Source organism: Carettochelys insculpta, chromosome 1 (genome assembly GCF_033958435.1).
Source record: "Carettochelys insculpta isolate YL-2023 chromosome 1, ASM3395843v1, whole genome shotgun sequence".
Lineage (NCBI taxonomy): Eukaryota > Metazoa > Chordata > Testudines > Carettochelyidae > Carettochelys > Carettochelys insculpta.
This window is the reverse complement of record NC_134137.1, coordinates 231,734,724-231,758,533: the sequence shown is the minus strand read 5'-3', so window position 1 is coordinate 231,758,533 and position 23,810 is coordinate 231,734,724. Positions and strand designations below refer to the sequence as shown.

Sequence of the window (23,810 nt, the reverse complement as noted above, 5' to 3'; positions counted from 1 at the left end):
TGATGAACTTTGATTTGTTTGAAGGGGTAAAACCCAAGCACCAGCGCAGCCAAGAGCAGGGAAACTGAGGTCTCAGCAGGATCAATTACTTGCTGTGTGGGACCTGCTCTGGTTCACTAGGTGACTGTGGAGATTATGTACTTCCCAGCTTCCTCTGGCTGCCCCCGCTCAGGAGCCAAACAATCTCGGAAACATATGGTCTAGTGTGACCCAAATTACTCAGAGAAATTCTACCCTGGAAAAGAAACCAGCAATTTTTCACACTAATTGGGCCAGCTGTCTATAAAACAGAGAGAGATGGTAGAGAGAAAACTGCCTTTTAGAGGTGATTGGGTCTCAACAAAACATGTACACGGAACACACACACATAACCAAAGTTCTTTGGGATACCTGGGACACATGCAGGAAGATCCATTCCCATCTCTTTGCTGACCCATTCCCCCCTGGCTGAACACTGATACTTCCCTGGAAAAACACAAAAGCATGGAAAGAATTTCAGTAGAAAACACCATGAGAATGCAACCCAGTGCTCTGGGAACGGGTTTTCTAAGATTCTGCAGCTGGAAGTGATGACTGTGATCACCTTGGCTATTCTCCTGCAAAACACAGGCCAAAGGACTTCTCTTGGTTTATTAATTCCTGTGTGAGCTAGAGCAGATATTTTAGAAAAACAGCCAATCTTGATTTTAAAATTGCCTGTAATGGAGAGTCCATAACAGCCTGAGGTCCATTGTTCCAGTGGATTAGTTACCCATCCTGTAAAAGATATGCTATATTTCCACTACAAACTTGTCTAGCTTCAATTTCCTGCCACTGGATCTTGTTATAGTTTGGTATGTCAGACTGATGAGTCTATTATCAGAGTTCTGTTTCCCGTGTAAGTACAGGTTGCACCTTCAAACCCGGCACTCTCTGGTCTGGCAACTTCTGTCATCTGGCAGGGGCACGGATGCTCCTGGCCCAGGGAGTCCTGGAGCCTAAGGGCAGAGGGCCAGCCACAACAAGGTGGGCAGCCCAGCTGGTAGCAGAGTGGGGCCAGGCCAGAGCCAGAGCCAGAGCCAGAGCCTAAGCCCTGCAGCATTGTGACAGGATGGATCTGGGACCAGGAGCCTTCATGCAGCCCCATGGCAGCACAAGGCTGGGCCAGAGCCCGAGGGCAGCCTGGGACTGCAGCTGGAGCCCCATGGCAGGAAGCCTGAACCTAGGCCACCCGGGATACCAGCAGCAGCTGGACAAGAAGCCCAGCAGAGGGGTGGGCAAGGAGGGAGTCACACTAGGATGCCTGTAGCAGGTGTTTGGGGGACAGTGGCAGAGAACCTCCCCAGTCCGGCAAATTCTTTCTTTCGGGACTGGTCAGGTCCCAGTGGTGCTGGACCAAAGAAGGGCAAACTGTACTCATAGACTTAACCTTCTCTTTGTTCGGCCAAACTGATCGGACGCCTTGAACCTAACACTATACGACAGGCTTCCCAAACTTGTAACCATTCCCAGAAATCTCTCCAATTTACCAACATCTCTAATGAGTTCGGAGCCCAGACCTGTTCCCAGTACTCCAGAGTGGCCGCACCGGAGCCAAAGATACAGGTAATATAATCTTCCCCAGCTATTCAGTATTCCCATTTATACACCCAAGGATCACATGAGCTTTTCTGGCCACAGCGCCACACTGGGAGTGCACAGTTCTCCACCATGGTCCCCAAGTCTGCGTCAGGGCCACGGCTTTCTAGGTTACAGTCCCCAACCCTATGCATACAGCCTACGTTCTCTGGTTCCAGCTGTGCACATTTACATTTGCTGGGCCAAGCCCCTCTGCATCAGTGTGACTTGTCCTTTTCACTGCTTACCACTGCCCCAGTGCTGGTCATCTGCAAACTTGATCAGTGAGGGGTTCCTGTTTTCTTCTCGCTCACTGATAAAAGCCCTGAAAGCCTTGGGCCAAGAACCAAGGTCCGTGTGATCCTGCTGGCAACACACCATCTCTGTTATGCATCACCATTTACAGTTACAAGCTCACTTAGCCAGTTCTCTATCCAGTTAATGTGCGGGAAGGGGGAGATTCCTGTGCAAAGGCGATGGACGGTCAGTGAGTACAGCTCAGTAAGCAGCAGAGTGACTCACACAGAACCCTGTCAAGGTGCCTCATCCCAGCCCTGGTAGGGTGTATAGTCTCAGTCCCATTGAATACTTGAGCTCTCTGCTGAAGCAGCTGGAGAATATCAGTGCCTCTTGTGACATGGGGCTTTTGTTGGTTTTGGCACTTTGAAAACAGAGCACCCAATTCAGACACCATGGCAGTGGCCACTGACAAGCTCTCCCCCCAATGCATGGATTTCATCTGGGCAAGGCTGGGCTACACCAAACAGTGCAGGCTTCCTTAGCATTATAATCCCAGCCCCAGCCCCAACCCCAGCCCCAGCCCCAGCGGGGAGTTTACTGGGAACAGTCAGAATACAGCAACTGGACAATGCTCTTTACTCCCAGGCAGCTGTGACCACAGCTGGGGAATACCTACCATCCCCTTTGGTTTCCAAGGCATAGTAAGGCTCTTCACATTCATAGCGTATAATGGCTCCGAACTGAGTCTCCTCAGATCCTGACTCGTAGTTGACTTTGCCATTGTCAATAGTTTTAGGGAGATCACAGTTTACAGCTGCAGAGAAAAGCACAAAGAGTGGTTGTCAAAGGGATCTGCACCGTTTGACTAGGAACTCTAGCAGCTCCTCAATCGTTACTTATTCGTCTCAGATCCTGCTCCCATCCCTCTGTGGGTCACCCTTTCCCCAAGTACAAGGCCAGACTGGAACTAGCAGCTAAACCGTGAAAGCCCCCGGCCCCACCTGCAGACCACCTCCAGCTGTTCAGGAAAGGGAGGCTTACGGACGCATTTGTGATGTGAGTTGCTCCATTCTCCATTGCTCTGGCAGCGGGAGTGAAAGGAAGGTAGGCTGTCGTCCCCCTGAGAGAAAGAAGACTGTGTGTCACTTACCAAGAGTGAGTGAAATGTAACAGAATTAAACTCCCCGAGGAGGGATTTCATGGAGCTGCAGGGATGGCTGCAGAGCAGACAACTAGTGAGGCAGGCAGAGAGCTGGGCTAGGCAAGGCAACTGCCCTGACCTGGTCTGGAGTGGGGCTGAAGGTGTGACATGGGGCTAAAAACAGACCCAGTGACCTGATTCAGCCAGAGCAGTTTCCTGTTTCATGACCAGTGGGCATCCAGAAGCATTGCAGAGCTGTTGGGGAAGGAGGGGTCCCCATTTGGTCAAGTGCTTCTGGACTGAGATCTGCACACAACCTGTTCTCTCCTGCCAGGTTTCAGGAACTGACCCTTGTCTTCCCAGGCAGGCAGGGCAGGAGAAGGTGCTTCAGGATGCCGAGGAGAGGCACCGAGCTGTGAGGCACTGAGGGAAGGGGACGAGGGAGAGGTGGGCAGCTTACCATGACAACCTCAAAACCTTCCACACAGGTCACCACCACAGAGTCCTTGAAGACGTAGGTGTTCTTCAGGGGGTTGAGCACAGAGTTTGGGGTGATGATCTGGGGACAGGATATTGCTTTGGGGAGAAAAGAGGATATCAGAGGATTTGAGACTCACTCCTTCTCCCTTCCTGCCTTTTTCACTCTAACTCCCAGCCAGCAGCCACCCTTTCACCAAAGCAACAGACGTCCACTTAGCAAACCATCGGACCGTCCTGACCACAGCAGCAAAGTGAGTCTTTTTCCCAGGCAGGGGAAGGATTTACTTACGGTCGCCAGAGTAGCGCATTTTCCAGCCTCTGCCTTGTGCTGTTTTGTCTGTTTGGAAGACAATACCAAGAACATTGCTCTTGGTTTTAATTACTGAAGGCCCTGGGAATTTGTTGCCACAATAGGGACCAAAGTGGTGGTGTCCATCTGTGAACTGGGAAAATAATAAACGAGACCCAATGACAAATAGGAAGAGACAGAGAGAAAATGAAAGAGGCAGAATCAGGTAGTCTTGGGGGAAATCTTTACAGGGATGTAGAGTTGAGGGGAAGGGAAGAAATCTCTGTGGGGGGAGTACATCTGGGATTAAGGATCAGCAGGGAGAGGGGAGCCCTGAGTATGAAGGGAGGGGAACTCTAGGGGGCCCTTGATGGGATAAGGGGTGAGCAAGGTAAGGGGACCCGAGTCATAAATATCTCCTGTCTATAGCCCACTACCTACTGTTAAGCTGTCAGGGCAGTTCCCTTCTGAATCAGCTGGTTCCACATCAAAATCGCCGCTCCTGATGTTCAGCACCACATGGTAGCCTGGCTCCAGGACCACGCGGTATTCACAGCGCGAGTTCTCAGCGTACTCGTAGGGGTAGTTGGGGCTGGAGATTTCCCCTGACAGCTCAGTGAATACATTACCACTGCAGTTCACTAGGGATGAGGAAGGAACATGGGCAGGGAGGTCAGGAAGCGAGATGTGTGGAGAGCTCCTGTCTTCTCCTCCACCTCCTGTCACCTGCATTAATCATGCTGAGACACTGCCTCAGCCAGAAATCAGACCCTGTCTCTGCCCTGGGTGGACCAGCAGAGAATTATTCTCCCATCCCCTTTCCAGGGAGCCATTTCTTAGTGTCCTGAACAGTGGTGCTTGTGGTCCTTCATCTGGGGAGACAACTGCACAGATTTCCCTGGAATGTGGGGGGGCTCCTGAGCACCTGCCTTTTGGTTCAATTTCACCCTGGTGCCCCTCAGCTCCCCAGCTCAGCCTTGCAGAAACAATCCCCTTTCTTCTCTGATTTGTGCCCCTCACGCACAGGCGACAGTGCTTGTGTTACACAAACAAGGGCTTTGCCTAGCTGGGTGGGTGCAGCTCTTTGACTGTCCCCTTCTGCATCCCCATATGATCTGGTCTTTGCTCTGAGCTCCCTCAGTTTGACATTCTTGTTCCACTATTAAGGATTCCATTGCTGCTGACAGTGCCCCAGGTGGGGCCTCCCCAGAGCTCTGCGGAGAAGGACAGGTCCCTCTCTCTGTTCTGGGATGGGAGGCATGAGATCTTGTCTCCCCTGTGGCTGAGCAGTGTTCCGGTGGGATCCTCTTGGGACTGTATTGACACTTCCCTGCTCCAGGCAGGACACCTCCATTTACACAACCCCCCAAAACTGCACTGGCCTCTCTGGAAGCAAAACCATTTGGCAAAACTTCCAATTCACCAGTCTCTTTAGTTCTTTGCTGCCTCACGTTGTTTAGCACTGTCCCCCCATGTTCAGAAGGTGAATCATTTTGCTGTTCTCATTCTATGTCTCATCAGTTTATGGTCCTGTACTCCTTGTTTATTGCAACTCCTTCTCATTCATCATTCCCTGTGCATTTCTTTAACGGACAGATCGTCGATGGAGAATTATAGAACCCTAGGGCTGGAAGGGACCTCAGGAGGTCATCTAGTCCAGCCCCCTGCTTCAAGCAGGATCAGCTCCAACTAAGTCATCCCAGCCACAACTACGTCAAGCTGGGACTTAAAAGCCTCCAGGGATGGAGATTCCACCACCTCTCTAGGCCACACATTCCAGTGCTTCACCACCCGCCTGCTGAAGTAGTTTTTCCTGATATCCAACCTACTCCTCTCCTTCTGTAACTTAGTGGTGCCTATACCACCTCCTGCTGTTGGGGGAAGCATATGTGGAGCTCTCACCTCCACATGTCTTCTGATCCTCATGCAGGAAGTACTCTGGCGGGCAGGAGCAGAAGTAACCACCAGCGTAGTTATTGCAGTAGTGGCTGCAGGCCTCCTCTGTGAAATCCATGCATTCATCCACATCTGCAAGAGGTAACAGGAGACCCAAGTGAGCTGAGCATGAGAGAGGAAACCAGGGGAAGCAGCAAGTGGGGTAAACAAGCACTGATGCCAAGCAGGAAGGTCTCTAGCACAGAGCCACTGAAGCAGAGTGCTGCCTGACACGGCTGTGGAGGTGCTCACTCTGCTGGCAGGGATAGACCAGCACAGTCAGGAAGACCTAGCTGCCAAAGCCCCTCCTTCCTGCCCATCCCTGAAAACTGCTGTGCAAAAGCTCATGTTCACAGGGCACTCCAGCAACTTGGAGGCAGGCAGGCATTACCCACTGCAATGTAGTAGGCAGCGAAACCAGTGAAACGCTCCTCGTTGGAAAAGTCTGACTGGAAAGTCAGAGTCAGGTTGTTACGAGGGACATAGAATTCCTCCAGGATTGGGGAAGCAGGGTCTGTGCTGTGCTTTCGCCCACAAAGCGGGCCCTTGACAAGGTCACCGGACAGGATCTGCAGAGGAACAGAGAAGTCTTGTCTCACTCTGATTTGCTCACCTTGATTATCTTTTTCTGATTTGTCCTCCTTGCTTACTGTTTTTGGTTCTCTGTGTCTTAAATATTGAGTCTGTTCTGGTCTGGCTGTGGTCTGAAGAAGTGGGTCTGTCCCACGAAAGCTCACCTAATAAACCATTTTGCTAGTCTTTAAAGTGCTACTTGACTGTTTTTTGTTTTGACAGAGAAATATGTTGTGGCTGTCAACAGCTGATCCCGTCAGCACAAAAGCAACATGCGCCACGTCCACACTTGAGCTCCCTTAGCAGCTCATTATCGCGCAGCCAGTTACACTGAGTAGTTTATGGTTGTTCAGACCTTAACTTCGAGTCATTTCAGGTTAAATGTTTCGCCACGAGTGTGAAGGCCAAGAGCACCCAGAGCTCAAATAGCCCTCCCAGGGCCAGGGTTCACTGACTGAGGCCTTGACTGGAAGAAGGGCATTAGTAGCAGCTGGGAGGGTGTTTCTAAGGGAGCTGGGGGAGGACATAACTGGAAGGCAAACAGGGGATGGGGAGGGTGTGGGAGAATGGACACTTGGCTAGCAAGCTACCAGAGGTTCAGTGCCTGAGGCAGTTGGGGAATGGAGCTGGTAGCTCCACTTATAAACCTGCAGTGAAAACAGGTGACCAGAGGGCATTGAAACCAAATTGGTTTAAAGAGTTCTAGCACGGATGCCAGGCAAAATTCAAAGTAATTCAGCCTTGGCTATTGTAGACACACTGAACCATTTCTGCTTCAATCAGTCCAGCACCAGGAAAGGCCAATAGGTCCCCCATTCCAGACCTAGGCTCCCATACACAGCTCTGCTGATGATCTTAAGTTCTTCCCCACATGTCCCACTGAGCTCTGCTGCTGCTCCTAAGCCTTGCCCCACCTACCCTCCTGTGTCCCTGGGCAAGGATGGAGAGGGTACTGTACCTCCACAAAGTCATACTCGCAGCCCTGGGATGGCTCTATGTCTAGGTGGGTGAAGTAGAGGCGGATGCCATACCCTGGGGGAACACTGATTTCCCAGGACTCCTTCACATCATTTGGGTATGCCTGTGGGTAGTTAGGGGACAGGATCTCCCCGTACATGGGGACTGCATCAGCCCAGGCCAAGAGACAACAGAAGATGAGCCACCTGAGAGAGGGAAGAGAAAGACAAGGTCACAAGAGTGCTCTGTGGCTAGTTATTTAAGTAGTTAATAGAAAAAATGTCAGTGGCTGATTCCAGAGATGAATAGGCAGGATAGTTCCATAGCTCTGCAGTCACAATCAGATGTGTGGTTGAATGCTGAGAAGGGCTGCCTCTCGCTGCTCTTTACACGGAGCTCTTGCCAGGTGTGACATGGGCACAGAGTCTATTCCCAGCCCAGCCCCAGTCTGCCATTCTCTGGGTGCGGGGTGTGCTAAAGGGGATGGGTCCAGCACCACCTGAGGGTTAGTCCCTGCAGAGGAGCTAGGTCCTATTCCCTGTCTCCCTCCCTGGGAGCTGGGAGAGCTGTACATAAAAATCCAGATTCCAGAACTGATGCAGGACTCAAGGAGAGCTGCACGGTGCATTAAATGACAAATACGCCAAATTCCCCTTCTACACCCAGCAACTCACCACTTCTGCAAAGTTGCCATCCTGTGTCCTCCCCGAAAAGCCTCAGCTTCTGGACTTTGGAGTAACGGGCCTGGGACAAAAACAAGTCTTGGTTAGTGTGATCTGCGCATGTGTGTGCTTGGTGGGCAGGACGACAGACTCAACGTTCCAGCCCACGGGGAACCTGCCAACGCAACTTCAGGTCCTATGTCTGGAGAAGAAGGTACCTCTCATCCCAACAACAGCACCTCCGGCATTGTCACACCCCCAGCAACCATGGTGGGGTCAGTGCTGACTCGGTGGGGAGCGCATGCAGAGCAAGTCACACACACACCTCAACCACTCTGCATCAGGCTGGCAGAGCTGGCTCAGTACTGGCCTTTAGCTCACGTGGTAGAGCACAGGGCTTTAGCCCCCGCCCCCCCATGGTCACAGGTTCAATTCTTTCCACCATCAAGGTAGAAAGTGGTTCCTGCTGAATCACCCCCCTTATGGTACAGAAGCCCCCATACAATGCTGGAGTCCCAGAACAGTGCCATCTGCTGCACCACACTGATTAAGCCTTTTCTGACCCAAATAGCCATGGGGAATGCCATCCATGCCCTTTTCTAATGTCAGCTTTAGAGATTTTACCTTCTCTCTCCGTCTTTGCCGCTGTTTCTCTCTCCCTGCCCTGTGTGTCTATTTTTCTTTTTTTTTTTTTGGTCTCTAGACCACATCCCAGTCCGTGCTTGGGGGACTGATGGGGAAGGGTTTGAGCCTTCATTCGCAATCCTGCAGCACCCCCTGGCTGTGAAATGTGACTTCCCTGCCTCTCCTTGGATAACGCTCTTTTTAAACTCCCACCAAGTGGAATTTCCAAAGCCTGTTGCACAATCCCCTTGGCGAAGTCCCCGGGTGGGAGCATGTTGATCTGGGCTGGCTTAAAACATGCTGGTTTTCGGGGAAATCAGGTGACTTTTGGGAAAATGGAGGGTAGGGGAAAGTCCAGCTGGAAGGAATTAATCTCTGACACGCACCCCGCACTCGGGAGGCTGACAGTGAAGAGGTGTTAATTTTTGGAAAAGGAGGTGCTCCAGTGAGCTCGTCAATTAAGGCTTTCAGTGATTTAATAAAATAATGAATGGGCTCCTCCTCCCCTGCCAATCACAGAGCAGCCACTGCAACCACCCTGCCCGCTGCTAAATGGCATCCACTTGACCCATTGAAAGGGAAAAGGGGATACAGTCCTTGTGGCTCACTCACTCCTGGGTGTCTCTGCTTGAAGCTGCCAGCAAGGGGCAAGGTGGTGCCTGTTGCTCTGCTGGTGTTTGCAATGTGAGCCTTTGCCGTGTTAGGAACTCAGCTGAGAGCCCCCCAATTGTTTCCTATACAACCTGCCCACTGGAGCTGGTGAGTTTTCTGCCACAATACATCAAGATGGCCACGTAGCCCACGCATCACACACACCCCTCAATCACACCGCCTTAGGCTGGGGTAGCTGGATCAGTACTGATACTCAAGGTAGCAAGTGGTCCCTGCTGAGCCACGCCCCTCCCCCCAACAAACACACACACCACAGTAAGCCATAAAAGAGGAGACGAGGGACAGCTCAGTGGTTTGCACATTGGCCTGCTAACCTCATGTTGTGAGCCCAACCCTTAAGGGGGCCACTCAAGGAACTGGGGCAAATACACTTAAAAATAATCTGTTAAGGATGGTGATATGTCCTGCTGTGAGGACAGGGGACTGGACCGGAGGACCTCTGAAAGTCCCTTCCAGTTGCATGAAACAGGCATATCTCCATCCTTTCATACCCTGCATAAAGGCAACATCTCTCCAAATTCCCTCATTTCCTTCTCACCCTCATGGCCTGACTTGGCTTTCCCATGCAGGTCTCTCTTGTGGCTTTGTCTTTGCATAGTCAGTGACTTTCATGCATTACCTTTTACGTAAGTAGTTAGCACGCATCCCAGTAGTTAGCATTTCTTTATTGCTTTGTTTTGTTTGCATTGTTTAGCTGTGTTCAGTGCAAGCAATTATGCCTACTTGAGCCTTCTTGGGTCTAGTGCAATGTGTGCTGGTCCCAGGCCATGCTGTCAGCAAATTCTGAGAGGAAAGTGGTCTTCTCCCTTGCCAATGAATGAGAAGTCATGAAGGGTCAGAGAGGACGTCAAGGATTAGGGGAATACATGGGGAAGGGATCATGCCCAGTTGCATTATTTCTCTGTGTCCAAGAATAATGGACTCCAGGGGAACAGTCTTCTCCACAACCGACCCCGAAGACAGCTGGGAACCATCAGGAGCTTCAGTCATGGCAGGCATGGCTTTGCAGAGCAAGGGTCTCCGTAGGGCCTATGCAGTGGAATATTCTGTTCCTCCTGAATTACTGAAAACCTGTGGAAGCAGAATCCGCTAGGGATCCCCCCACACATGCAGCTGGACAGGTACCTGCAAACGAAGAGCCCCTAAATGGAGCTCAGACCTAGAGAATGGGGAAGTTCTCTTCTCAAAAGGGCCAGGTTGGTTTTCCCCACACCAAACCTGGGATGGCTTGTTTCCCCAAGCACCACGGCGTTTGTACAGGGCAGACCCATTTGGTGTGGCCAGGCTCATTGCAGCAAAGCCCAGGTGGTGCTGACAGCTGGGTGTCAGCCCCTGACAAGCCAGATCAGCTTGCATAGATTCAGCTGGCAGTAGAGATGCTGAGGTCATGGTATGCTTGAGGGGAGATTCCAAGAATCATGTTTTCTCCTCCCTTTGTTCTTGCAGACAAACACCAGTGCAGATTGTGCAATCCTCAAGGGGATGTTGCAGTCTTTCCTGGAAGTGGAGCACTCTGGCAGCCCCCCCAGGAGAGATTCAGGTGCTGCCCAGCTGACTACCAGAGCACCCACAGCCAGCCACAGTGGGCAGCATGCATTTCGATTGATGGGGCACATCCACACGTGCCTCGGTGCACATAACAGAACTTATTCTGCCCATGGGTGGAAAAAATGAGAGCCAACGCTGGTATCTAGGGTGCCTCTATGCCGGCAAGTTCATTTCTGATCACTTCCCGCAAGCCGCTCCAGAACTTCGACCCCTGTGCTCCTTCATTCCACCCTGTGCCCACTGAGAGATGGCAGAGGAAGAAACGTGCTGCCTAGGAGGCCACTGTGCTTCATTCCTGCCAGAGTCCTCTGGGCCTAGCTTCAACAGCCTGAGCTCCGTGTGGGGCACACGGGTGGCTGGCACGAACTGACAAAAGGCAGTCTAGTTTGACAGCGCCAAGCTATGGCCAGCCAACAGTAGGGAGGTCCACTCTACTAGCACTTCTCCTCCCAGCAGCCTGCTTGCCACGGCCACCTGGGCCAAGTCAGAGGCCTAGAGGTGAGGCTCCATCAGAAGCAGGAGGAAGCATTGTTTCACAACACCCCAGAACGGCTAGCAATTCCCACTGAACCACTGGGGCAAGGCAATTGCAGGTCCCTGTTTTGGACAAGATGCAAAATGATGGGTGCGCCTACACTTGCATTCCTCTTTTGAAAGAGGTATGCAAATGAGGTAAATTGAAAATGCAAAAGAGGTTAAAACTGCATATTTGACACCTCATTTGCATATTCTAATTTCGAAAGAGCTTCTTTTGAAAGAAGAAAGCCAGTGTAGACGCTGCTCTTTTGAAAGTAAACCCCATCTTTGAAAGAATCCTTCTTCCCTTTATTTAATGGGAAGAAGGATTCTTTCGAAGATGGGGCTTAATTTCAAAAGGGCAGCATCTACACTGGCTTTCTTCTTTTGAAAGAAGCTCTTTTGAAATTAGAATATGCAAATGAGATGTCAAATATACAAATTTGCACCTTATTTGCATTTTTAATTCGTCTCATTTGCATACCTCTTTTGAAAGAGGAATGCAAGTGTAGATGCACCCGATGTGTTTACAGCAGTCTTCTCAGCGCCGAGCTGCCTCACTTGCTCCTACAGCTGCTCGTTGTCTGAGGTCAGCTGTTCAGTTTGGACTGCAGCAGGTGATAATCCACCTGGAGGCAGAGGGTCAGGTTAGTGCTACTCGTGGCTGTGTTGGTCCATCCTTCTTGCACAGGGCTTGGTCCTGTAGGATTTGTGTGTCCTGTTAGGCTTGGGTGTCCACGTTTGGCAGCCGGAGCCAGAGACCACTGTCATGACACAGGAGTCAAGAGTGAGCTAGCCGTGATGGTGGCAGGGCAAAAGAAGAAAACAAAGCGTCAGGACTACAAGCTAGTAACTAGATTCAGGTCGGATTAGGGTACTGAGGGGTCAGTGGCAGACGGTGAAGCTGACAGCCTCACTGGGCCCTGGGTAAGGTGGAGGTCGGGGGAACTCAGCACTGTGCCCTCAGAAGGGACAGGGCCTTGAGTGCAAGTGAGGGTGGACTAGCCTCCTCTAGGCAGCCCTCAGCACCATCCAGAATGCACAGCACTGCCCCTGAGTGGCCCTCAGCAGCACCCAGAGCACACTGTGTGGGGCCCTGGCAGTGACTGCGGAGCTCCTCTGACCATTGCTACAGTAGTAGTGACAGAAGCCAGGAGCCCTGGGCCTTGAGTTCGTCAAGGTCAAATTTTGAATCCCCAGGTCCTGCAGCAGTTGCCCCTTTTCCACCGCCAGCAGGCCTGATAGCAGAAGACAAACTGCAGGTCCGGAACCAAACATCAGATCCTGGGAAATCGAGTTTAGGCGGGCAAGTCCAGCACAGTGAGGAGTCCAGCTGTGAGGCAGCTTCTTGTGCCTGCAGCTGGCTTAAGAAGGGCTCCTGGGCCAAACACCTGCTCTGGCACTTTGCCAATCAGACTTCAGTGATGGGCCTCCCACTGTAGCTGGGCTTCATAGGTCTCAGGTAAGCCCTCACTAGCAGGCTGCTAGGTGAAGAGCTAGACTAGGGCTGTTCCTATGACCCTTGTAGGCCTAGTTTTGAGGCCTATAGATTGTGATGATCTGTATCATGGAAATCCATTTACCACAGAAAAATGCAGGATTTCCATTTTTATAGAGAATCTTTAATTCTTACATTTTGTGAACAAATAAAAACATATTAACTATTAATTCGATTGTACTGAAAGTACCAATGTCACCTCTTCAGTGCGTGCAAGCTCCCCCTCTTGTGGTTGATTTCTGAATGTGTTTTAAATGTACATAGCTAAACATACCCCAATGAACTGCTTCCGGCTGTTGAGGTTACTTGATGGCATATAGGGGTTCATTTTTTAATGCATCTCAGATTCTACTTCAGCCTGTGCAGTGCAGAATTAGAGTTTAAAATCACCCTAGAGATCATGTCACTGAGTTTGACAAGGACAAATTTCACGCTGCTGATAATCTGCTGTTCTATACTCTACTCAGCAGTGCTGTAGTTTACATGCCGAGGCAGGTACTTGTAAAGCACATGAACTGACTGAAAAGAAATGAACACAAGGAGCAGAAACTGCAGGATCATCATCACTAAAGAAACAAGGTGCTGTGACTGGAGCAGCCAGCTTTTTTCTTTAACACCCACCCTCCCCTCCAATGCTCTGCAAATATAGAATACAGAGAAATATTTGGTGTATGTAAGAAATACAAATGGCAATTATATTAATTTGATTTTATTATAATGATTGGTGGCATTGGTAGGCTTCAGACTTGCCTGAAAGTTGTAAAACCTTGTGGTCAACTGATAAAATGTTGTGTTTGACTGATACATAGACATGTATGTTTTCAGCTTCCTTGGTCCAGTATCCTCAGGACCTGAGTGGTCTTGAACCAGGGAATTTGTCAAACAAGGGGAACTCAATGCCAGCCCCTCTGCTGCCATTGATTATGGGCTCTGCTCTGGTAGCCCCAGGAGGGCTGGCATTGATGAAGCAAAAATGGGGGCGGCGCTTGGGGGAAGAGGCAGGCCGGCTGTGGCGTCCCAAAGGTGGGGGCTGGGAGTTCAGTTCTTCTCCCACGGGCGGAGCTCCATGACTGTGGAGCAGAGCTTCCAGCCTCTGCTACCGGCTGCAGAGCTCCACCTTGTCTCTCCCCGCAAGTGCCACCCTGTCCCTGCTCCTCCCCCTTCCTCAATGAGCTTGAAAGCTGCAAACAAGCTATTTGTGGTGCTCCAAGTGATCTGAGAGGACAGTGAAGAAGCTGCTGAGAACTGGGCCTCCAGCTGTTCCCAGTGAGTGCTCCAGCCCCCAAACACCCACAAATGCCAGACAACTGATGTTGCCATTCGGGGGCTGTTCGGGGCCAATATATATATATATATATATATATAGGGAAACTAAAGTTCACCATTGTAATCATGGAAAAATGTGGATTTTTAGGATTTTTATCAGATAATTGGGGGGTGGCGTCACACTGGCCCAGCTCACTACACTCACATCAGCTGGACTCCACCAGCCCTGTGTCAACACACCTCCTTATTCATGCCCCAGTCCATTTGCACTCTGCTCCTGCAAACATCTCCCTGAAGCCTTCAGTGCCTGAAATACAAACATTTCTATTGCTGTTACCTCCCCTGACTCTCAGGCAGTGCCTCGAGCAAAGGGCAACTACGTTACAAAGGAATGGGCTTCCTGGTTGTGTTTCACATTGCTTGGGAGGATGCAGTTTGTGGCAAGGTCAATGAGAGAAAAACAGAGTTTTGGTCCCAAAACGCTGATAGTTCATAGTTTTTTCCTGAGGGACAGATCCTCTGACTCCCATCCAATGCATGTACCCCATCCCTGAAAAACAGCGTACGCGAGGGCTCCATTCCACATGCCCTCGTGCAAACCTGGATTTCACATAAGTAGTGTCTGTGTTTTCCCCTGGAAGAACACATGTTCTGCAGCCAGGGAAGCAGCAGAAAGATAAGTCCTGGCGTGGGGGTGGCAGTTGGGGATGGGGAAGCCTGGCGGTGGGTTGGGGCCATGGGAAGGCTAAGCCTGGGGTGGGTTAGGGCTGCAGGGGGGTGAGGGGTGGAGTTGAGTGCACACGGTGAGCTGGAGCCCTGCTCAGGTGGTGAGTCGGGCCAGGGGTGCAGAGGGTTGAGCAAGAACCAGAGCTGTGCATGGGTGATGAGCCGGTAGGGGGTTGAACCGCCGCGCGGGGTGGCGGGGGTGGGCAGGCAGCTTGAAGCAGCGCCATGCGTACATTGTGAGCTGGCAGGGGGTTGCATCAGAGCTGCATGGAGTGGACAGGCAGCTTGAATCAGAGCCGCACGTGGGTGGTTTAAACTGGGGCGGGGGGTGAGCTGGAGCCACGTGTGAGTGGTAGTAAGCCAGAGCCAGGTGTGGGCAGTGAGCTGGAGCTGTGCATGGGTGGTGAGCCAGCAGGGGGTCTGAACCTGGCTCGGGGAGGTTGAGCTGAAGCTGCACCTAAGGGATGGTGAGCTAGAGCCAGAGGTGGGGGTGAGGGGTGAACAGGATCTATGCACAGGTGGTGAATGGAGGTGGCGGGCTGAGCTGGGGCTGTGCAGAGCTGAGTGGGGGTTGAGCCAGGGCAGGGGGGAGCAAGTTAAGCACAACTGGAAATCACGGTACAGGGTTTACTATAGGAATTGGGGTCAGACGCATAAGAGCGGGGTCGCGTACTCTGCGTTCACGTACTCTGAGCCCTTACTGTATACATTGGCAATAATTATCAATTCTACCTCTTTCTGGGCTCAGATTGACATCTGTGAAGGGCAGACACCATCACTCAAGCTGACGTCTTAGACCTTTTCCTGAACTTAGGCTGTTATTTGAGGAACTGCTATCTCTCTCAACTGGAGTGCAGACTTCCAGGCCTTCTTCAATGAATTATGGAGCTATAATGCAAGAGAAGTCCCAATTATTGCTTTCACACCCAAGGTTATACTTTCTAAGGTCTTGTTTTATGCCTATTTATACAAACAAAGGCTTGTTTTACTATCTGTGCCATGCCTTGTTCAATTAGGCCCCAGACCGTCATGCCTCCTTTGTGTAGGCTTATGTTAAAGATTCTGAACAAAGACTGTGGCCAGAATCTGGTATAGTACATTATCAGGATCTTGGCCCTTCAGTGTTGTAAAATGTATCTACTTTACAGTAAATATATCTCCTTAATGTCTGGTCTTCTCTTATGTTTTGCTGCAGTGTGTGCAACAGTGGGCTCATTGACCACTGCTGACTTCCCCCCATCCCCCACTGCCAGATGGGCACACATCTGAATGAGAAAACACAGGAGCACATGGAAGCCTCCTGCATGGCCAGTGCAGGTAAATGTGTGGAGTAGAACCACGCTGGAGGAGAGATGATAGGATTGTGAGGAGAAGAAAGCGCTCAGAGAATGTGAAGTCCAGACACAGGAGGAGATGTTGAAGCTGATGGTGGAGCAAACGGAGCACCTGAGGTGCCTGGTATAAAAGCACAGATCCCCACTGCAGACCATGATGAACTACGTGCCCTCCTCACCATATTCCCTAACCTCCCACCACTGGCACCCCAGAATGAGGTGGGTGTGGGAGTCAAGTGCAGCATTGCATTCCACTTCCAGGGACATTCTGAGAGCAGAAGTCTGACCTTTCCCCACTTGTGATTGTAAAACGCCTCTTGCCCTCACTTACCAACCCCCAAAGCCCCTGCCATGAACTCCTTTATTGTCACCAAAATAAAAATGATTGAGCTCCCAAAAACAGTCTTTATTAGTGTATTGCATGGGGAGAAGGGGGTCACAGGATTTATAGGCCAGCACACATCATGCATGGGGCACCTCCTTAAGAGCAACAGAATGACTGTCATGTCACTGTATGGTCATTCATAAAGCTGTTTTTCAAAGCCTCCCTGATTGGCACTGCCCCTTGCTGTGCTCTCCTTATTGCCCTGGTGTCCGCCTGCGCATAGTTACTGGCCGGGTTTTCTGCCTCAGCTTTCCAGCCTGGCACGAAATTTTTCCCCTTGCTCTCACATAAGTTATGGAGCACACAGCAGGCTGCCACCATGAGAGAAATGTTGCTTTTGCTGAGGTCTAACTTAGTAAAGACACTCCTTGAACCTGATTTTTAAATTCAAAATGCACATTCTACTACCATTCTGCACTCCCTCAGCCTGCACTTGAACTGCTCCTTACTGCAGTCCAGGTCGCCTGTGTATGGCTTCATGAGCCAAGGGAGCAGACGGTAGGCTGGATCAGCCAGTATCACTACAGTAAACCCTCCATTTAACAGACTAATCAGGGGAGGGGTGTCCATTATTCCCAAAAGTCCATTAAATGTGAGGGTTTACTGCCCCCCACAGCCCCAATCCCTTCCCCCTCAAAAAAAAAAACCCAAAAAACAAACAACAAACAGACAAAAAAATCCTAAAAACCAAAACCAAAAAAACCCCTGCCACCCACCAGAGCTGCTGCTGGACCCTGACCTGGCTGAGATCTCACTGCACGTCTGGGACCCTACCTCTGCATGTGGCTGGAGCTGTTTTGCTGCATGTAGCTGGAGGCACCTCGCTGCATGCAGCTTGAAGCAACCACTGTGTGTGACTAAGGTGCCTCACCACATGCAGCTGCAGCTGTCTTGCTGCCTGCGGTTTGAGGCATCCCGCCACGCACCAATGGAGGGCCACCTCGCAGCCTGCAGGAGCCGCCGCTGCAGCCACCACGCACTCCTCCCACCAGGGGTGGGGTGCATATGGAGTGCAGTCTGCAGCAGCTATAAGTCACCCTTTTTTTTTTAGAAGGAGTGGGAGGATTTAGGATTTTACAGACCCCAGCAGACTTCAGGAACACTGGGGGGTGTCTGTTGTTCCCAAAGTCTGCTAAATCAGGGTCCATAAAATCAAGAATTTACTGTACTGGCATCTCCATATCTCCTACGGTCATCTTCTGGTCTGGGAAGAAAGTTCCATTCTGCAGCTTTCTGAATAGACCAGGGATCCTAAAGATCATGCACCTTATCCCCACCATTCTGCACTGATGTTGGTGAAATTACCCTTATGATCCACCAGTGCCTGCAACAGCACGGAGAAATACCCCTCGTGGTTTATGTACTCTGTGGCAATGTGGTCTGGTGACAAGATAGAGATGTGCATTCCATCTATCACCCTGCCACAGTTAGGGAAGTCCACAGTGGCAAAACCATCTGCTGTGTCCTGCACATCTCCCACTCACTATCATTCGTAGCAGAAGGGTATTGATTGCTTTGGCTACCTGCATAACAGAAGTCCCCACTTTAGAACTGCCCACTCCGAACTGATTGCCCACTGACAATTAGCTGTCTGGCGTTGCAAGCGTCCACAGAGCTATTGATACACACTTCTGAACTGTCAGAGCAGGTCTCATTTTGGTATTGAAGCACTTCAGGGGCAGAGGTTGGGGTGGAGAAGCAATTCTCAAAGTTCCATGAAAGTGGCCTTACTACATACAGAAGTTTTATAGCCACTGATTATCACCCCATACCTGTAGAACAATGCGGTCCTACCAGTCTGAGCTTGTTTCATGGCACCAAAGCTGGTGCTCCACTGTGTACAAAGCATCGAGTGCAGCCAGCATCTCCCTTTTCCTCCTCTCCTGTGTTCCACATATGTACATGTCCAGGTCCCCCTCAGCGTCTTCATCACTCTGATGGCAGCTTAGGCTCTGTACATACCACAGCACAGTGTGTGAGGTGCTCATAACACTTGCCAAAAACAGCTTAAAGTGGTACAGATTCCATGCTCGCCTGGCAATGGCATCTGCACTGATATGGAGAAAAAAAAAGAAAAAGAAGAACGAAAACGCTTTTTGATGTTGCTTTCCAAAGGGAGGGGAGGAGAGAAGTGCACTATGTGAGGCTGACGAAACAAACCCAGAACCACCCCTGGCACTTCTTTGTCCCATCAGACACTGGGATAAAAACCAACAATGCAATGGGGCAGCAGGAACTGTGGGATAGATACTCACAATGCATTGCTGACAAAGTCGAAGCTGCCAGCCCTAATGGGGATGCACTCTGTCAACTTCATGTGCCAGTGTGGACATGCACCCTTGACTTTACAGAATTGAGTGCTACAAAATCGAACTTAACAAGTTTGACCTAATTTCCTAGTATAGATACACCCCTATCAGAGGAATTTTGGCAGGATCAGCTCTGAAAGTGGGGACCAGAGGAAGGGACATGCAGAAACACCTCTGGCCACAAGAGGGCACCCAGTGAATTACAACTCTGCTATTATCAGAAAGGTAGCCATGTTAGTCTGATGGGACAAAGTGTCTGATGGGACAAAGAAGTGCCAGGGGTGGTTCTGGGTTTGTTTCGTCAGCCTCACATAGTGCACTTCTCTCCTCCCCTCCCTTTGGAAAGCAACATCAAAAAGCGTTTTCGTTCTTCTTTTTCTTTTTTTTTCTCCATATCAGTGCAGATACCATAGTCTTGTGGCTCCTTATAGACTAACAAATATTTTGGAGCATTTCATGGGCAAAGACCTGCTTCATTGGATGCATAGGGGGTGGGTTTCAGAGGAGTATTTGAAGAGTGGGGTCCCAGTAAAAGGGAGGGCCAGAGCTGACAAGGTCGATTCAGTCAGGGTGGAAATGGCCCATTATCAGCAGTATACATCAGGAGAGGAGGAAAAACAAGTCAGATCAGTCGGAGGGATGTGGCCCATTGTCAGATTCTAATGTTAAGGTGTGAACTTCCAGCGCAGAGAAACTGCTTTTGTAAGGGACCAGCCACATCCAGTCTGTGTTTAATCCTTGGCTGATGGAGTCACATTTGCAAATGAATTGCAGCTCAAATATTTCTCTCTCCCTTTTATTTTTGAAACTTTTATGTTGTAAGACTGCTACTTTTAAATCTGCTACTGAGTGTCCAGGGAGATTGAAATGTTCTCTGACAGGTTTGTGTATGTTGCTGTTCCTGATGTGTGATTTATGTCCATTTATTCTTTTATGTAGAGACTGTCCAATTTGGCCAATGTAAATTGCAGTGGGGTATTGCTGGCAGATGATGGTATATATTATATTAGTAGATGTGCAGGTAAAGAAGCCGCTGATGGTATCGGTTGATGTTAGGTCCTGTGATGATATTGCTGGTATAGATATGTGAACAGAGTTGGCAGCAAGGTTTGTTGCAGGGATTGGTTCCTAGCTTAGAGTTACTGTGTTGTGGTCTATAGTGGCTGGTGAAGATTTGTGTAAGGTTGGCAGGCTGTCTGTAGGTGAGGACAGGCCTGCCTCCCAAGGTCTGTGAGAGTGAAGGATCATTGTCCAGGATGGGTTGCAGATCACTGATGATGCGCTGGAGAGGCTTTACCTGGGGGCTGTGTGTGATGGCCAGAGGTGTTCTCTTGTTTTCCTTGCGAGGCCTGTCTTGTAGCAGGTGGCTTCTGGGTACCCGTCTGGCTCTGTCAATCTGTTTCTTCACTTCCTTAGGTGGGTATTATAGTTTGAGGAAAGCTTGGTAAAGGTCTTGTAGGTGTTTGTCTCTGTCTGACGGATCGGAGCAAATATGGTTGTACCTTAGTGCCTGGCTGTAATACAATATATTGTGTAGTGTGCTCTGGATGGAACCTGGAGGTGTGTAGATAAGCGTAGCGGTCCGTGGGTTTTCGGTATTGGGTGGTATTTATGTGGCTATCGCTTATCTGCACAGTAGCGTCCAGGAAGTTGATCTCTTGTGTGGACTGGTCCAGGCTAAGGTTGATGGTGGGGTAGAAACTGTTGAAATCATGGTGGAATTCTTCAAGAGCCTCCTTCCTATGGGGCCACATGATGAAGAGGTCATCAATGTAGCACAGGCAGAGGACAGGCGCTAGGGAATGAGAACTGAGGAAGCGTTGTTCTAGGTCACCCATAAAAATGTTGGCGTACCGTGGGGCCATGCGGGTGCCCATAGCAGTGCCACTGATTTGAAGGTATAAATTGTCCTCAAATCTGAAATAGGTGGGGGTGAGGACAAAGTCACAAAGCTCCACCTCCATTTGTGCCTCAGTCTCATCAAGGATAATGTTCCTCACAGCTTGGCGTCCACCTTCATGCAGGATATTGGTGTAAAAGGCCTCTACATCCATGGTGCCCAGGATGGTGTTTTCAGGAAGGTCACCTATGAATTGTAGTTTTCTGAGGAAGTCGGTGGTATCTCGAATAAAGCTGGGAGTGCTGGTAGCATAGGGTCTCAGTAGAGAGTCCACACATCCAGACAATCCTGTGGTGAGGGTGCCAATGCCTGAGATGATGGGGTGTCCGGGATTCCCAGGTTTGTGGATCTTGTGTAGAAGGTAAAATAAACCTGGTTTGGATTCAAGGGGTGTATCTGTGTAGATTTGTTCTTGCGTTTTTATAGGGAGGGTCTTGAGCAGATGCTGAAGTTTCTTTGTGTATTCCTCAGTGGAATCCTGGGATAGTGGCTTGTAGAATGTGGTATTGGTATTGGAGAGTTGCCTGGCAGCCTCCTTTTGGTAGTCTGTCCCATTCATGATGACAACAGCACCTTCTTTGTCGGCCTCTTGGATGACAACGTCAGAGTTGTTTCTGAGGCTGTTGATGGCGTTGCATTCTGCACGGCTGAGGTTATGGGGTAAGCGATGCCACTTTTCCACAACTTCTGCCTGTGCACCTCAGCAGAAGCATTCTATGTATAGGTCCAGTTTGTCATTTCAACCATCGGGGGAGTCCATGAGGAATTCTTTTTCTTGTACCATAGGTGGGAGGGTACCTGTGGGTCAGTGCGCTGTTCAGTGTCATGTTGGAAGTATTCTCTGAGTTAGAGATGGCGAAAGTAGACTTCCAGATCACCACAGAACTGTATCAACTTTGTAGGGGTGGTGGGGCAGAAAGAGAGTCCCTGAAAAAGGGCAGATTTTTCTGACAGACAGTGTGTAATTGGATAGCTTCACAATATTGCTGGGTGAGTTAAGGGTACCCCTATTGTGGCCCCATGTGGAAAGTAGGAGTTTAGATAATTTATGGTCCTTTTTCTTCTGTAGAGAAGAGAAACGTGCACTGTAAATCTCCTGTCTTGTTTTAGTAAAGTCCAGCCATGTGCAGGTTTGTGTTGATGACATTGATGATATCTTCATCATCTGGACCCATGGGAAGGAGGCTCTTGAAGAGTTCCACTGTGATTTCAACAGTTTCCACCCCACCATCAACCTTAGCCTAGACCAGTCCACACAAGAGATCCGCTTCCTGGACGCTACTGTGCAGATAAGCGACAGTCACATAATTACCACCCTATACCAAAAACCCACAGACCTCTGTCTGTCTCTGAGCTGCAATTCATTTGCAAATTTGACTCCATCAACCAAGGATTAAAGCAGTTTCTCTGTGCTACACCTCCACATTAGAATCTGATAATGGTCCACATTCCCCCTGACTGATCTGACTTGTTTTTTCTCCTCTCTTGATGTATACTACTGATAATGGGCCATTTCCACCCTGACTGAATAGACCTTGTCAGTTCTGGCCCTCCCTTTTACTGGGACCCCACTCTTTAAATACTCCTCTGGAACCCTCCCCCCATGCATCTAATGAAGCGGAACTCTGCTACTGGATGCATTAGCAGTGCTGGGGCTTTGAGGTGGCTGGGACTCAGAGGGAGCAGTGTACACAGGGAAAGCTCAGGGTGCAGGGGTTGGGGTGCACTGGCAGAGCTGGTGGGTGCAGTCTTCTGCTTTCCTGCCATTTATTTCCCTCACCTTGCTGCTGCCCCAAACGTCTTTCCCTGTTGCCCCACTCCTCTGTCCCCTAATGACTGCCCCTCTTAGGAACTATTCAGGTGTCTGTTTCCTTAACAATTCTTCATTTACATTCTCTTCAAAGTCAAATTGCCACCCATGACTCACAAATTGCAGCATCTCCAGCCAAGCACTTGAAAACTCCTTTCATCTTGAGTTGGGATTGTGATTAATTTACCCTTAGTTATGTCACTTAAAGGGTGAAGTTCACAACTATCAAAACATCTGTGATTCATCCAGTCATTAGTACCTCTCCGTACAAGCCAGTAGAGATAAACTTTTTTTTTTCTGGCAATGTCTTAAAAAACCCTTGGTCAAATGATCTCAGTTTTTTTATCTCTAATGCTACTCTGTACTCTCATCAGTCACACCATGTTTCAAAGCGACCCAACTAGCTATTTGGATTTAAGTACACTTATGAGAGTTGAACGTGTACAAAGCATTAAAACTGGTGGAAATGGAAACCCTCTAAGCTCAGTGCTTTTCATCCTGTGGTCTAAGATTTCCAAAGGGGTCCACACCTCCATTTGGAATTTTGTAGAGGCCCACAACTGAAGAAAAGTTCTAATTAGATCTAGGTGCACCCATAATGCAGAAAAATACATATTCTTAAATACTGTTCTCAGTCTGAGTCCCCCAAAGATTAAACAGATGCCATGAATTACCTGTGATAAAACTCAGATAAAAGTGAGAACATTTTGACCAGTATTACACTATCCAAAACAGCTAAAATGACTCCAGATCTGGATTACTAATTCTACTCTTCATCCTCCTGAGCCACATTTAAAAGAAAGCCAACTAAACACATTAATTTTAGACAGTGCTTTTTTTTCCTAGAAAAAAAAAAAGGTGCCAGAGCTCTCCACAGCCCCAAACTGCCCCCTATGCCCCCAGGCTTAATCCCCCACATCTCCACACCTTCCCCAGGCTTAACCCCCCCAACACCCTCAAACTGCCCCCAAGATTAACCCCCTCACAGCCCCAAACCTGCCCCCTCAAACCCAGGATTCACTTACCTTACCCAGGAGCTCCATGTGCTACCCCCGCCCTGCTCCTTTGCTGGCTGCTGTCTCTTCTTCATCGCAGCTGCACAGCTCCCCCCAGCCCTTCGGCCCCCCACACATACAGCACAGCAGGGGCAGCTCCCAGCGCCATACCATTCTGAAAAAAACAGGACTCAATTTCATTGGTTTAAATGGCTGTATCCCTCCTGCCAGCCATTAAACCAATTAAATCGTGTTCTACTCTTCCAGTGCAGCAGGCAGGGAACCGGAGGAGGAGTGAGCAGCAGCAGCAGTGGGAGCTGCAAATGGCTACTTAATGAGCCACGTGCAGCTTGG

The 23,810-nt window shown here is 49.8% G+C and overlaps 1 protein-coding gene across 2 annotated transcripts in view; it reads right to left on the bottom strand.

Moving 5' to 3' along the window:
• C1S (complement C1s) overlaps positions 1 to 23,506 on the bottom strand; it is a 32,299-nt gene extending 8,793 nt beyond the window's left edge. The window contains exons 1-11 of one of the 2 annotated variants that reach the window (XM_074983618.1): positions 23,487 to 23,506; positions 7,886 to 7,955; positions 7,213 to 7,417; positions 6,073 to 6,250; positions 5,649 to 5,774; positions 4,188 to 4,387; positions 3,747 to 3,900; positions 3,438 to 3,553; positions 2,878 to 2,956; positions 2,513 to 2,650; positions 391 to 465 (exon numbers count right to left, since the gene is read on the bottom strand). In XM_074983618.1, the coding sequence (XP_074839719.1) occupies positions 391 to 465; positions 2,513 to 2,650; positions 2,878 to 2,956; positions 3,438 to 3,553; positions 3,747 to 3,900; positions 4,188 to 4,387; positions 5,649 to 5,774; positions 6,073 to 6,250; positions 7,213 to 7,417; positions 7,886 to 7,905 (1,291 nt within the window). In that variant the 5' untranslated portion in view covers positions 7,906 to 7,955; positions 23,487 to 23,506. Of the gene's footprint in view, positions 1 to 390; positions 466 to 2,512; positions 2,651 to 2,877; positions 2,957 to 3,437; positions 3,554 to 3,746; positions 3,901 to 4,187; positions 4,388 to 5,648; positions 5,775 to 6,072; positions 6,251 to 7,212; positions 7,418 to 7,885; positions 7,956 to 8,497; positions 8,541 to 23,486 lie in introns of those variants that run through there. The other variant, XM_074983617.1, reaches the window with a different exon arrangement.
• Between the last annotated feature and the right edge of the window lie 304 nt (positions 23,507 to 23,810).